The sequence below is a fragment of the Protopterus annectens genome, chromosome 4.part1, assembly GCF_019279795.1.
Source record: "Protopterus annectens isolate FY-2018-M chromosome 4.part1, PAN1.0, whole genome shotgun sequence".
Taxonomy (NCBI): domain Eukaryota; kingdom Metazoa; phylum Chordata; order Ceratodontiformes; family Protopteridae; genus Protopterus; species Protopterus annectens.
In genome coordinates this window covers 562,847,900-562,863,410 of record NC_056734.1, presented here as the reverse complement: position 1 = coordinate 562,863,410, position 15,511 = coordinate 562,847,900, and the positions used below count along the sequence as shown (strand labels likewise).

Sequence of the window (15,511 nt, the reverse complement as noted above, 5' to 3'; positions counted from 1 at the left end):
TGCTGGGCAAGGATCACTGGATGGTAACTTTGGATCTCAAGGAAGCTTACCTTCATGTGCCCATAAGGGTAAGTTCAAGAAAGTATCTGGTTTCAACTGGAGATTTTCATTATCAGTTCTCTGCATTGCCCTTTGGCTTATCTACTGCCCAGAGTATTCACAAAGGTTCTGGCTCCAGTAATAGCTTACTTCAGGCTTCAAGGCATTCAAATTTATCCTTACTTGGACGACTGCCTGATTCTGGCTCAAGGGAAAGAACACCTTCTACAGCATCTGGAATATGTCATAGCAGTGCTAAGATGCCTAGGGTATTCTGTGAACGAAATAAAGTCCAGTCTAGTACCCTCTCAAGACATGTGCTTTCTGGGTGTGAGACTGAATACAGCAGCCCAGATGGCCTTTTTAACCCCGGACAAACAAAAGAGTCTGTCACTTTACTTCCATCAACTATCTCATCAGTCCGTGCTGACTGCAAGGACAGTCCTTCAAGCATTAGGGTTCATGGCATCTTGTATTCTGGTGCTTCCCAATGCCAAACTGCATATGAGGAAGCTGCAATGGTATCTCAAAATGTATGGACACAGCACTGCCAAGATTTGGACACTGTCATTCAAATAATACCTTGCCTTCAAAAGGAATTCTTGTGGTGGGCTCAGGAATGTCACCTAAACAAGGGACTCTCTGTGACCCGCCAGAGGCGAGTCAGATTTTAACGACAGATGCCTCGGACACTGCTTGGGGAGCTCATCTAAATGGAAAGTGGATACAAGACAAGTGGCCTGCCAGACTACAGCATCTACATATCAACATGAAGGAGATGTTAGCAGTCCAGTTTGCATTGATGGCGTTCAAGGAGTTACTTCTTCCAGGGCAGGTGTTGATTCTGACAGACAACACAACTGTCATGTGGTACATCAACAAGCAAGCGGAACACATTCTTATCCTCTATGCAGGCAAGCAATGATTTTATGGGAGACTGCGTTAAGCCTGCAACTGACTCTTCAGGCAAGGTTTCTGCCAGGAGCACAGAACTCCCTAGCAGATGTTTTAAGCAGACAAATCATGGATCCCCACGAGTGGAAACTGGATCTTCATGTATTTCAGAAATTGACAGTGTCATGGGGAACTCCAGACATAGATCTGTTCGCTTCTCCACTAAACCACCAGCTGCCAAAGTATTGCACAAAGGGGTTTCATCACACAGCTTGGAAAGTGGATGCTCTGTCTTTCAGTTGGAAAACCTTCATGTCTATGCTTTTCCACCTCTACCTCTTCTTCCAAAGGTATTACTAAAGGTCAGACAGGACAGGCCAAGGATGATTTTGATAGCTCCAGATTGGCCTCGCAACACTGGTACCCACTTCTAAGGAGTCTTGTAAAGAAGCCTCCATGGCCTTTACCTCTGATTCCTCATCTGTTATCTCAGAAGGACGGTCATCTGCTCAATGTCAAGCTTCAATCTCTCCATCTCACAGCTTGGCATATTCTGTGTTGAATCATGGAAGGTCTCAGCTTCCTCAACAAGTTTTAAATGTGATTATGGAAGCTAGAAGGCCTAGTACTAGGAGAGTGTACGAAAAATGGAAGAGATTTTTATTTTGGTGTACAGCAAAGAATTTGGAGATTTCAGAGCCTAATTTGAGTGTGGTTCTTCAATATCTTACTGAATTATTGGACAAAGGTTTGTCTTTCTCTTCCATAAAGATTCATGCTGCAGCAATTTCAGCTCACTATGATTGTGACCCACCTTTGTTTTCGCATCCTTTGTTCAAGCAGTTTCTTAGAGGGGCAAAGAATATAAGACCCCATGAGCTCCTACTCCTGCTTGGGATCTCAATTTTGTGTTGGAAAAACTTACTCTACAACCTTTTGAGCCGCAGCTACTGCTGAATTGAAATATTTGTCATGGAAGACGGCTTTTCTGTTGGCTATTACTTCTGCAAGAAGGGTGTCTGAGTTGCAGGCCCTTATGGCAGTAGAGCCCTTTTGATTTTCCATAAGGACAGGGTATCATTACGCACTAATCCTTCCTTTATGCCTAAGGTGGTTTCTAGTGTGGCTTTAAACCAAACTATTCATTTGCCTACGTTTTTTGCAGATCCTCAAAATAAAGGGGAAAAGATTTTGCACACTTTAGATGTACACAGGCAATTGCGTTATTTGAGCAGGACTAAAGATTTTAGACAGTCTCAGCAGTTACTTGTTTCTTTTGCTTTAAGTTCACAGGGCAAACCTGTGTCAAAACAAACTATTTCTAGGTGGATTGGCTTTTGCATTGCATTTTGTTATTCCCATCATGGCAAAGAGGTTCCAGCTGGGATTAGGCCTCATTCCACTAGGGCTACTGCCACTTCAACAGCATTTCTAAGGGGTGGCAACTAAGGATATTCTGGAAGCAGCTACTTGGAGTTCAGTGCATACTTTCTCTAGGCATTATCACCTGCCTATATACTCTAAGTCTAGAGCTGGTTTTGCCACAGCTGTTTTACAAGGCATGTTGTCAGCTCCTGCTACTTTATAATTTGCCAGCCTCCTTACCTCTGCTTTGGGATTCTACCCAATAGTCAGGACTGCAGCAAGGGAAGACGAAGAACATAGTACAGTTTTGTACCTACCATAAATGTAGATGTTCGAGGATTCCCTTGCTGCAGTCCAATACCCTCCCTCCTTCCCTCTGTGTTTCAGGGTGGTTGTGTAGGTGCCTTTACATGCTTATATTTTTTGTATATATATATATTTCTGTATATATTGTACATGTTTATTGGTGCAGGTTGTTTTTGGGACTTGTCTTTTTGGGTCTTCTGACATCTGGGGCAAGAAAAGACTGAGGAAATGACGTCGGTCATGCGCATTAGTACCCTGACGTACTGACGCCAGTCTAAGGCGCCATGACCGACGTCAGCCTTATACTCTGATATTCGGGCCGACTGGGACGCGGACTATACCCAATAGTCAGGACTGCAGCAAGGGAATCCTCGAACATCTACATTTATGGTAGGTACAAAACTGTACTTTTTATTTTGCTATGCCCACTATGGTAAAGCCCTGCCTGCCACAGTCAAAGCTCACTCTACATGGGCAACATCTTCCTTGGGAGCATTCCTCAAAGAGCTAGACAGATTCCATCCTAGAAGCAGCTACCTGGACATTACTCCGTCACAAAACATAAGCTAGATTCTATCTCCAGATCCAGGGCAGGGTTTGCCAGGGCTATTCTTCATGGATTCCTGGAATATTAATCTGCCAACTCCACCTTTCTGCATAAGCTTTTGTATTCTTGTAAAGAATACTGCGGCAGATAAATAGAACATGGATTAGTTGTGTAAGAACTTACCATAATGTCCTTTTCTCTCTTGCAGTATTCTGTCCCACCCTCCCCACAACCATTTCCTTGCTTTCTTGGATGCATTTATCCTCTTTTTCGAACGCATTGATACTTTTTTCCTCTTGTACTGTCTCTCCACCTGGGGCTTCAGTTCTGAGGACTGTGTGCGCGTATGTCTATCTCCCAAGTCTGATGGCCTATGTCAGACGTACTGCGCATGCGACAGTAGTAGAAGACTTTGTTCTACTGGCTAATGGTTTCCTTGGCAGGTAGCTCCCTCATATAAAAAATACTGCAACAGAGAAGAGAGACATCTGTCGTTATGAGAAGTTCTTGAACAATCTTTGACTCCTTCCCACTTGAGCAACTGGTTGTTCAGGAAATTGGGGTACTTAGCTTGGCAAATACTGAGGCACACCATGAAAATTTTCCCCAAGTCCATCATTGCTTGCCCTGAGGTGGCTTCTACATTTTGAATTACCTTAGTGTTTGCCAAAAGAACTAGCCTTTGCTTTAAAATGTCAAGACATTTCAGCTTTCTTACCCATGGAAATTAACCTTTATCCCTCCCATTGAAGTTTTTCACTGCAGGGTGCTATATCTGAGCTTTTCCTGAGAAATGCAGTTTCTTCTAACTATGATCTCAACACTTTTGACAGAACTAATTCCTTAAACATTTCTGTAAGGCAGTCATCTGAACGTTGTCCTAGCGTAAGCTAAACAGTCATTTTAGGAGCAGAGCAGGTTTTACAACTGCAGTCTTGCAAGACATGCTAGCATCCTGTATTCTCTAGGTTTTGTGGTCCTAGTTTGCACTGCTGCAGTTTTGTATCCATGATGAATTATGCAGTTGTGTGGATTCTTGCATTGAACATGAATGATGGAACACAGGGATCACTTTTGCATCAAAAGACTGGTTTCTCGTCTTACGCACTGGGCAGTGTTTTTCAGCTCTTCCACAGGCCATACTGTTGGCCACACTTGTTAATTCTCTCTATTTGCACAAGCATTGTGCCTTATTGATGCCCTTGATGTGGTCTAAAGAGCAAGCGCTTCAGACATCCCTCAAGCAAAGTTAAGATCTGTTTATGGTCTTATGCCTTCTTTTGTCTTCTATCACATGTGAATGAGCCGTAACTGCAGTACTAATCCTTGTATTTGATGAACTGTCATGTTGATTTGTTCACAAGGGTACTTGATCTCCGTTTTAAGAGTGGACTTCTGTCTAAATTTTGTACATTACAGCTGTTTGACATTTCCTTGACTCAGGCAGCAACTTCTGTCAATTTATCCTTGTGCAACAAAGTATTTAAGTTTAATATAGCAAGTTGGGAGTTCTGATGAATCCAATATTTTTTATTTGATAGCATACTAATCTGATCATGATTTTGCTTGTAAGAACCCACAGTGGGTCACTAATAACCCGGATTTGTAGTTGAGCAGCAGCATTAGCTGTTTGGAGGTGTTAGCAGGGAGTTACCTGAAGAGATGACGTTTCCCTGTCTATGCATAATTTCAGTGAGTGTTACAAACTTGGCAGCTATGCATAAGGTTGTTTTTTTGTGCTTGGACTTTCAAGGTAGTCATTACTTGTGGCACCTCCCACCTTCAGATGCTTAGTTTCTTTTCTCTTGACAGAGTACTGATGAAGACATTAGGGCGGAAGTGCAGGCCATTTGTGTGATGTACTTGCCATGATGGCAGTTATTGCTTCTATTTCTTTTCCTGGTATGTTTCTTTCCTCCACTGTTAGTGCTTGTCCTGAATTTTGAGACCATTTTTGTGGTTGTCCTCTGAGTGCATAATGTGAGATATGGTTTTACAGCCTAACAGTCTGCTGTGGAGAAAGTAGCTGAAGAAGTAATCACTAGGAGTGTGTGGATTTAGGCTGCAAATACCAGGTATACATGAGGAGAGTTGCATGAAGTGTCATTCTTTGAGATGTTAAACAAGGGTATGATCTGCTTGAGTTGGTAGTATCTCAGGTGGATGTAAAAGATCCCATGGCACTTATTGGGAAGTTGGGCAAATTACTTCAGACATACCTCCTCAGCTTTCCCATACAAACAGGTCACTAGCTTAATGAGTAACCTCATCAACAAAAGGACAAAAAAAAAAAATGACTAGTTGCAAAATTAACATCTTGGCAGTTTTAATCCAAAGGCTGGCTTTGTTTTTGCAGTTTTATTTAAATGTAGTCAACTTTGCTATCTTGAATTGTTTAAATGTGTAGTCTGAACTTGTACAGCTTAGTGTGAGACTCTTGAGTTGTTTACTAGTTCATCTTCAGGTTGATTCAAGAACACCCAATACTTTTAAGTTGGACACTGCAGGAGAGACTTGAACCAGTGGATTAACCTTTTGAAGGGCGTGGTACCCGAATGCAGTGATTAGTTGGTCATCTTTTACAGTGAGTGCCGCACATGACATTATGGCACATGTAAATAGACTAAAATGACCTACAGAAAGGTCAATATAGCATATAAGGAAGGTGTACACATTTAGTGTAGCATGACGAAGAGCTTTGTATAGAGAAAGATGCAAGTTTTACTGTTTTTAAAGAGGCAATTCATTTTTTTTAGGCAAACAGGAATCCAATTCGACCTCTTGATCCAGCTAAATTATCTGAAATGAACTGTGGGCCTGACTTTACCCCTCACTTTGCAAACCTAGGACGGCAGTCTTCTGGTAGCAGGGGACCAGTAAGTATGCATGTAGACTTGCTTTCATTATAAATATATTAAAGTTGTGACATTTCTGTGTAAGCAGTCTGGATGGGGCTTGAATTTTTATGACTAGTACTAAAACTACACTGAGTGACCCTCTGGTGCAGAGGAATATAGCCTTTAACTGCACTTTGGATGACCCATGTTGATTATTGGCACATGTCCTGGAGGAGCTGTGGGGTGAGGATGGAAGTGAGTGACCAGTGTCAGCTTGCCCATCCTTGAGGGGATGTAGGTTATGCTCACTGCGTTAAGTATTGTACAAGTCTTGAGTTTTACATTTTTTTCTGTTCTCGCGTCCTTCTGTTCTCGCGTCCTTCTGTTCTCGCATTGCAGTACTCTTACTGTGGTATCCTTCGCCTCAGGCAACCCGAATGTCTGCTCCTATACAAAAGCTTTCAGCCTAGTTGGTGTGTGGGATGTCACACGAAGGGCCATAGCCAGGGACCTTAAATGTGACATCTGCATGCACAAACCTCAGAACTTTTCTGCTGCATTCGAACGTCAGATCGATCGCATCACTCTTTTCTTTCAAGACTTCTAAAGACAAGTACCCCTTTGGGGATTTCTTAAATAAATTGCTTGAGTTGGTTTGCTGGCTTTACATTAGCCTATGTCTGCAAAGAAAGGTAAATGCCGATATGGGCGTCAAATTCCGCATAAGGACACCCATAACCATTGTTTTTTGTCTAGGCCGGGAACACTACCATACCACCTGCTCCATCTGCCAATTCTTCATCCCTAAAATGATTTGAAGCTCTTTGGCTGCCCTTAACCTGTACTTAGAAAGTAAAGGCTTAAGAAGCTAGTCCTTAGGATGGATCCGGAATCGGCCAACCAGTGGAGCCACCAAAGAAAAAGGCCAAAGTTTCACTGCCTGTTACCACTGCCTGTCCACCTAAACGCCCTGCCAACTGCTGTTACAAGCGTGGATGGACATCCGCTAGAGCGGTCTGCTTTTATGGCTCCCCTCCAGGAAGCAGTTTCCGAAGCTCTGGCCAGCATGTCAGCGGAGATCGCGGGTGTTTTATTTCCAAAGACGAGGAGCAACCAGGTTTCACTGGATGCCTTTCTAGGTCTTGAATTAGTCTCCTTAATTTGGTAAGGCCCCAGAATCAAGGCCTACTGTCTCCGAAAACTACTTCAAAAAGACAAAACATTTGTTAACCCTCCTGAAGGACAACTGGACTGGCAATCATTTTTACTCTGTCCCTGATGCAGGCCTTCATGGCCCTTAGGCCTGCAACCTCTTCAGCCCCCTCTGTTCCAGTGCTCAACCCAAGGCCTACTTCTGTTACTTCACTCCTTCCCTTTATTCCCTAGGAATAAGAGGCCCCTCTTATTGCTCTATCAGCTACTCATCCCAAATAGCCTCCCCCTGGAATATTATCCTCCAGATGATTCTGTTGAAGGAGATTCCCTTCAGAGGATGTAACATTGTGTGAAACTATAAGATAAAAGAAAACTTCATGATACTTGCCAAATGAAAACGTCAGAGGTACTTAGTGATATTGCAGGTTAAATCACCCAGGCAGCCATTCCTCCAGTGATCCTTGTATACCTTGATGCATTTGCTTCTTGCTCTAAGAACTCTGTCAGCCACCTGCCCCAAAGAGACCAGACCAATTCTGTAAGGTGCCTGATGACCTCAAATTCCCAGTAAAACCCCCTTTGGCAGACCCTGTTACAGCTGTGGCCCCAGATAGTTTGTCTAAACTGCTCCCTTCGTCTTTTACCTTCAGATAGTAAAATTATGGATAGGCTGGGCAAGAAGACTTGCACCTCTTCCTCTCTGGCCTTCATAGTAATTAACTACCAAACACATGGTGAAAGGTACCTTGGACTTGGTGTCCCAAGACTTTATACTTCTGAATTCCCTGCCTGACTCTCCTAATAAAACTGAAATAGTATCTAAGCTATCCCTGGCAATCCCAGGTGGCCAGGCACTCCTTTAGATAGTTATGATGCAGCAGAGGCTTCTGCTAGATCAGCTGCAACTGCATCAGTTCTGGGTAAGATATTTGTGGCTTAGGCTCCAACTACTGCCAAAAGATAAGTCCAAATTCCTAGATGCTCCTCTTGATCATAATTTTGTGTTTGGTAAGCAGTCTGCAGAACTACTTACTAAAAAATCTACAGGAGAAGAGTAAAGAGCTGCAAGATATCCTATTCCAGTGTTGCAGTATTTTACATGTGGGTTTATCCTTCCTCCTCTCCAGTTCTTCCGGCCAGGTTTCCAAAGATTTTCAGTCCCTTTAGGTGCGTCAGACATCTGGCGTGACAGGAATGTTGGCCATAAAACTGATGTCTGCATGCACCAGCCCTCAGAACTTTTCAGCTGCCAGTCGTACGCCAAGTGCTCCTGCTTCTTGTAAACGTTTGATTGAAAAAGACTCAGTTAAGTTACCTGTTGGAGAGTCTTTCAGTCCTACTTTAATTCTAGTCTGTTAATGTCATCTGGTAATGGTAAGTGTGGTCAGTAGATTCCCCACAGACCTGCATGACCAGTGTCTCTCTTGTCTAGGGAGTACGACCACAAGAATTACGCCATTTGCTGTTAATTTGTCCCGAAGACCTTATGCTGCTGTTTTGCAAGCCCTAAATATATACTTAGGGAATCAACGTTTGAAATGGGTAGCTTTAGGAATGGAGGCCACACCAAACGCCCTGTCTGAACCACCCAGGAAGAAGGCCAAGTCCTCTCGGCCTGTTACTTCGCTGTGTCTCTGCTGTACCTCAGTCTGTAGCAGACGTTAGCTTGATGGAGGATCCAGCATCCGCCAGTACAGATGTAGCGGGCCCCTCTGAGGAAGCCACAAGATCTCGAGCGAATGACACGTCCACAGAGGATTTATTGGTGTCTTCTCTAGACGCTGGGGGAGACCAGCTTTTGGTTGCTCACCAGATGCCACCTTCGCTCTTCCGATCAGTGGCCCTAGGCCTGTTCCTGGCCAAACTCCGGCTAGGCCTTTGAAGAAAAAAACACAAGATAAGACATCTCACTCCTACCTCTGAAAGCATGCCAGATTGTTAGGCCTTCAGCGGCCTTCAGCAGAATCCTCTGCCACTGCTTTTCCCCTCCTTAGTCCCAGACCTACCCAGGAAAGGAAGGTATAGCAACTTGAGGAAGAGTGATTGTCATCCTCAATTGAGGTTTCTTTCCTACTCCTTCCAGATCTCATCCCCTTTGGGATATGGTTCTCCTGAGGAGGGCTCTGTTGAACCTGACTTCTCTGTAGAAGATCTTACTTTTGGGGAAGCTATTAAAATAAAAGGCCACTTTAAGTGGCAATCCTCGGATATGTCTGTTCAGAAAAGGTTTTATGACCTTATCCAAATGGACATTCCCAGTCCTGCTTTTCCTCCCGTCCAGCCTGCTTTTCTGGATGCTTTTGCCTCCACTAGCCTGGACTCCCAACCTCCAGCTCCCTGGAGAGTATACAGGTGTTGTAGAAGGTCCTTGAGATGGGGAAATTTCACTTTAAATTTCCCCCTGTTGACCCAGCCACTATTTCCATGGACAGGGCCTCCAAACTGCTGCCTTACCACTACTACCTCCCAGCTGATAGACAGCAAGACTATGGAAAGGTTGAGAGAAATTTTATACTTGGCCACCCCCTCATTCAGAGCCACAAACTACCAAACACATGACCAAATGCTCTTTAGCTCTCCTGGACAAAGACTCTAAAGAGTTAGAAGACATCCGTGACTGTGCTGCCAAAGCCTCCCTGTATTCCCTTGTGGCATCCGTGACTGTGCTGCCAAAGCCTCCCTATCTTCCCTTGTGGCTCTCATCTCTCAAGTGAATAGGCATTCCTTGAGGTGTAGCCATGATGCAGCTGAAGCCTCAGCCAGGACAGCTGCATCAGCTTCAGTATTAAGGAGATGTCCAGGGCTACGACTGCAGCCTCTCCCATAGGATTTCAGGGCAAAACTCCTAGATGCACCTTTGGACCACTCAGCACTTTTTGGTGAAAAATTGGCTGACCTTTTCAAATCTTTATGAAAGAAAGGTAAAGAATTACAGGACTTGAATCATGTCCTGGTCTCGGCTGCTGATCTTCGTGTTTCACTGTTGCAGTCATCACATTTGAGTTGTCTGCCTGCAGGTAGCCCTCAGCCGACCTGAATACCAGAGTCTTCGGATTTCTGCGTCAGATGCTGTTGATTCTTCCTTGACGTCAGTGGTATAAAACATGCAGCCGACGCCATTTTCTTCAGTCTTTCTTGCCGCACAGTGCCCGAAGCAGAAGCAGTTCGCAAGTGCCGGTCGGCTGACTCCTGAAATTTTCGAATAGTTTCAGCCCGAAGTCTTCTCAAAAGCTAAGTACCCCGTTGGGGAAACCTTTCTTGCCTCAGACCGATGTCAGACAAAGTTAACAGTTGTATTTCTTGTGGGAAGCAAATTCCTCATAAGGATTTTCATTCTTATTGTATTCCTTGCCTAGGCCCAGACCACAACGTCTTTGGTTGTCGGTTTTGTGCTAGGTTCAACAAACGTACAATTAAGCCTCGGGCAGAGTTCACCCAGCATTATTTTGGCAGAAAATTTAACTATAGCATGCCGTTGGAGCAACCAACATCAGTAATGATTAAAAAACGCAAAGATAAGGACTGCCAGGCACGGCCAAGACCAGATACCGAGGCCTCAGCAAGGCCTGACGCCGGTTCTCTGGATTTCACCGAGGCGCCTTTGCAGCCGCTGACTACCGCAAATTCAGAAATTCTGACTGCCTCCCAAACCTAAGCAGTTGGGCCTCAGGAACCGGTTCCTCCTCACTCCTCGGACGCCAGCCCTGACTGGGATCCGGAATTTTTGGATAGGCCTTCGGTCCGTGATGGTGTTTTCAAACAGACTACTATCTCTACCAAGCCTTCTGCTAAACTCAAAGCCCCCTTGAAAGTTAGAAAACCGGGGCCACCCCCCCCCCCCCACAGACCCCTATGCCTAAAAAACAGATGCTTAAAATGGCTGAGGATTTAATTACCCTTATCAGGGGATCCCAACCCCCACCTGACAAAAGGCCTAGCCTGGAAGATGATTATCCTTCCTCTGACCAAGCATCAATTTCCTCAGGCAACTCTGACGACCAGGATTACTCCTTCCCTCCTTATGAAGACCTCAGATGCTGAAGAGTCCATTCCATCTGTTTCCCCCCTGAAGACTACTCTTTTGGGGAAACTTTACACACCATGAGGGAACACTTCCACTGGGAAGGCCAATATTACTCTGACTCCAAGAAAAGACTCAGTGAGTTTCTTCTTCCACAGCATAGACCCCTGGCAATTCCTCCAGTTTTAGACATTTTGGATGATTTTTCTCCGAATCCAATTTAAACCCAGATTCCTTACCTCCAGCACCAGCTAAACCAGACAGATACTCATAAGTTTCTATACAAAAGCCCTAATGCAGACCCCGAGACAGTTTCCCAGGGTCCCAAAGGGGTTAAGGCCTCTATTGCTAAGAATCCACTTCCTTCTGAAAGAGATTCCAGAGCTTTAGAAAGATGGGGGAAAAGTGTATACGTCTGCCACTTTGGCCATGAGGGCATTAAACTGCCAATTCCACATGCTAAAAATACCAACAGTATTTGATTACACAGTTAAAGCAGAAACTGATCCCTCAGACAGATCAACTTGATTTTAAAGAGATGCAGGGTTTACTGCATGCAGCAGAACAGGTGGGAAAGCATACCTTAGTGTGGTTTTGATTCATTGGAAGCCTCATGTAGAGCAGCTGTCACAGGGTCTGTAATAAGTAGGCATGCTTGGCTTAAAGAACAAGCCTTACCAGAACATGTCAAAGCAAAGTTATTGGATGCTCCATTGCAGAAAGATGTAGTGTTTGGAGTCAAAGCAGAGGAAGTTTTAAAGAAAATGGAAAAGGCAAAATCTGCAAACAGATTTTTTACAGGTACAACCTCCTCGTTTCAGCAGAAACTGGCCTTCAGAAAACTGGTCCTTTCCTGCATCAGACAGACCCCAAAGAGGTAGGTACAGGCGCCCAAGGGGCAGAGGCCAGCCACAAGGTTCTTTCAGGCCTAGACAATGGCATACAACAACTCAGAGGTGGAGACTAAAGATCTCAACCCTTCAGGAAACAAACACAATGACTTCCCTCTTTGCCTGCCAAGCAAAATTGCCCTGGCAGCACCTTTGGGAGGAAAACTGGCTCTTTTTCCACAAAATTGGCGCATCATAACAAAGGACAAATAGATTCTGGACATTATTACCCGAGGCTACAGATTTCATTTCCACACTTTACCACAGATGAGAGGCATGCCAAATCTGCTTCCAGACCAATGGGCAGAGGCTCAAACACAAATTTCAGCTCTCATGGATATGAAAGCAATTCAAAAGGTACCTACAAAGGAGCAAGGTGAAGGTTTTTACTCAAGACTGTTTCTAGTCCCAAGAAAGGACAAAGCCTGGAGGGCCCATCTTAGACCTCTCAATTCTGAACACATACCTGGAGGTACCCAAATTCAAAATGCTCACACTACAACAGCTCCTTCCCATGCTGGGCAAGGAGTCTTGGCTGGTAACGTTGGACCTGAGAGGCATACCTGCATGTCCCCATCAGACAAGATTGCAGAAGATACCTCAGGTTTTTGGCAGGTACAACGCATTATCAATTCTCTGCATTGCCGTTTGGCTTATCTACTGTGCCCAGAGTATTTACGAAATGCCTGGCATCAGTAATTGCATATTGCAGACAATGAGGAATACAAATTTATCCATATCTGGACGACTGCCTGATCCAAGCGGACAGCAGGGACATTGTATTACAGCATCTGGCTTTTGTAACACAGCTGCTCAGTTGCCTAGGGTACACAGTAAACAAAAAGTCAAAACTAATACCCTCGCAACAGATAATATTCCTGGGTGCCAGCTTAAATACAACGGCCCAGATGGCTTACCTCACCCCAGGCAAACAAAATCAATTGACTCAATACTTCAAAAAGATAGCAACTTTTACCCAGCTCGCTGCAGGGAAAGTCCTGCAGGCATTGGGGTTCATGGCATCATGCATTCAACTAATCCCATATGCAAAGCTGCATATGATAAAACTACAATGGTACCTGAAAAGTGTATGGTCTCAACACAGGCACAGCCTCGAAACAAGTATACCTATCATTCCCTGCCTTCAAAAAGAGTTCCTATGGTGGGCTCAAGCATGTCAAATAAACAAGGTTCTTCTTTTCGTCATACCTCCAGCAAACCAAACCATGACAGATTCTTCAGACTACGCCTGGGGAGCACACATGGCAAGACAGTGCATACAGGACAAATGGTCTGAAAAACAACTGCATCTTCACATCAACCAAAAGGAGATGCTAGCTGTGCAAAATGCACTGACGGCCTTCAAGGACCTCTTGCATCCAGGACAACTTCTAATAAGGACAGACAACACCACAGTTTGTGGTACATAAACAGGGGGGAACACACTCCTACCCTTTATGCAGACAGGCTATGACCTTATGGAACACAGCATTGACCTACCAAGTACAACTACAAGCACAATTCCTGCCAGTAAAGGAAAACATTGGCAGACTAAGCAGAAATATGGCAGACCCTCACGAGTGGCGACTACACCCACAAGTATTTTCAATAACTCAAAGATGGGGATGTCCAGACATAGATCTATTTGCCTCCTCCAACAATTGCGAATTACAAAAATTCTGCACAAGGACTTATCACTCCCAGCCTGGAAAGTGGATGCTCTATTATTCAGTTGGATAACGCTGACCGTCTATGCCTTCCCTCCACTACCTCTATTGACTAAGGTATTACTGAAGGTCAGATCAGAGAGACCACAAATGATCCTCATTGCTCCGGACTGGCCACACCAGCACTGATACCCATTACTAATGAACTTGAGTCACAGCCCTCCATGGATCTTGCCTCAATTCCCACTACTGTTGACTCAGAAAAACTCTCAAACCCGTCACAGCCAGCTCAGAACTTTAAATTTAGCTGCATGGAGAATTCCTTAAATTACCAATCAACACTTCTCTCAAAGGATGTCCTGAATGTCATTTTGGAGGCCAGGAGGCCCAGCACCAGGAAGACTTACTCAGACAAATGGGAAAGATTTTGTTCATGGCACCAGGCTAAAGGTCAAAATCCCTGGATACCAAACATTCCTCACATACTGCAATACCCAACTGAGATGCTACACAAAGGCTTTTCCTTCTCCTCCATTAAGATCCATGCTTCAGCCATTTCAGCTCAATATAATACGGATCCTCCAATTTTCTCACACCCTTTACTTAGGCAGTTTCTCAAGACCCCCCCAGAAAACCACCAACACCAACTTGGGACCTGAACTTCGTTTTAGAAAAGTTAACACTGCCTCCTTTCGAACCAACCTTCTCAGCAGAACTACAATACTTGTCCTGGAAAATGGCCTTGTTACTGGCTATTACCTCAGCACGCAGGGTCTCAGAACTACAGGCACTTATGGCAGTGGAACCTTTCATCATTTTCCATCAGGACAGTCTCTTTACGAACTAACCCTACCTTCATGCCCAAGGTAGCATCCAGTGTGGCTTTGAATCAGACCATTCATTTACCCACTTTTTATCCTAACCCACAGAATAAAGGAGAAAAGGCTCCTTCCCTCTTTGGACATTCACAGACAGCTACGTTACTATTTAGATGAGACAAAGATTTTCAGAAAAACTGACCAGCTCTTTGTATCATATGCTGCAGGTTCACAAGGAAAGGCCATATCAAAACAGGCCATCTCCAAATGGATAGCACATTGCATCCACTTTTGCTACTCGCACCACGGGAAGGCAGTGCCTGTCTGTATTAAATCACATTCTACCAGGGCTACTGCAACCTCAGCAGCCTTTCGAGGGGTTCCAACCAAAGACATTCTGGAGGCAGCTACTTGGAGTTCTGTGCACACCTTTACCAAGCACTGCCTCCTTCCATTATACTCAAAAACCAGAGCTGGTTTTGCCACTGCAGTTCTGCAGGGCATCCTAGCATCACCTAACCCAGTTTAGTACCAGCCACCCTTCCATAGCTTTGGGATTCTTCCCAAGTGTGATGACTGCAGCAGTATAGCACGATGAACATAGTACAGTTTTGTACCTACCATAAATGTAGATGTTAGAGTGGTTATACTGTTGCAATCCAGGTTACCCTCCCTCCATCCCCTCTGCATACCAGGGTGTTGGTTACAACTCCATGTACATAAATCAATTGGATGCATGTCTATATGGTGTATTAGCTAACAGCTAGTACTATTGTTTATCTACTAAGGTATTGTTGCATAGCTATTGTATTGCCTTCCTAGTTGGGGGCACCTGACATCTGGGGCAAGAAAAACTGAAGAAAATGGCGTCTGCTGTCTCTCTTATACCCCTGTCACACTGACGTCAGGGAAGAGGCGACTACAACCGACGCCGGACCAGAACTTTGGGATTCGGCCGACTGCGGGGACCGC

General features: G+C 44.6%; 1 protein-coding gene across 1 annotated transcript in view; it reads left to right on the top strand.

The window, feature by feature from the left end:
• The window catches only part of LOC122801252 (eukaryotic translation initiation factor 4 gamma 1-like), a 2,968,223-nt gene that overhangs the window by 1,484,917 nt on the left and 1,467,795 nt on the right, over positions 1-15,511 (top strand). Inside the window, exon 14 of the mRNA XM_044070804.1 lies at positions 5,908-6,027. Within this exon, the coding sequence (XP_043926739.1) occupies positions 5,908-6,027 (120 nt within the window). The remainder of the gene's footprint in view (positions 1-5,907; positions 6,028-15,511) is intronic.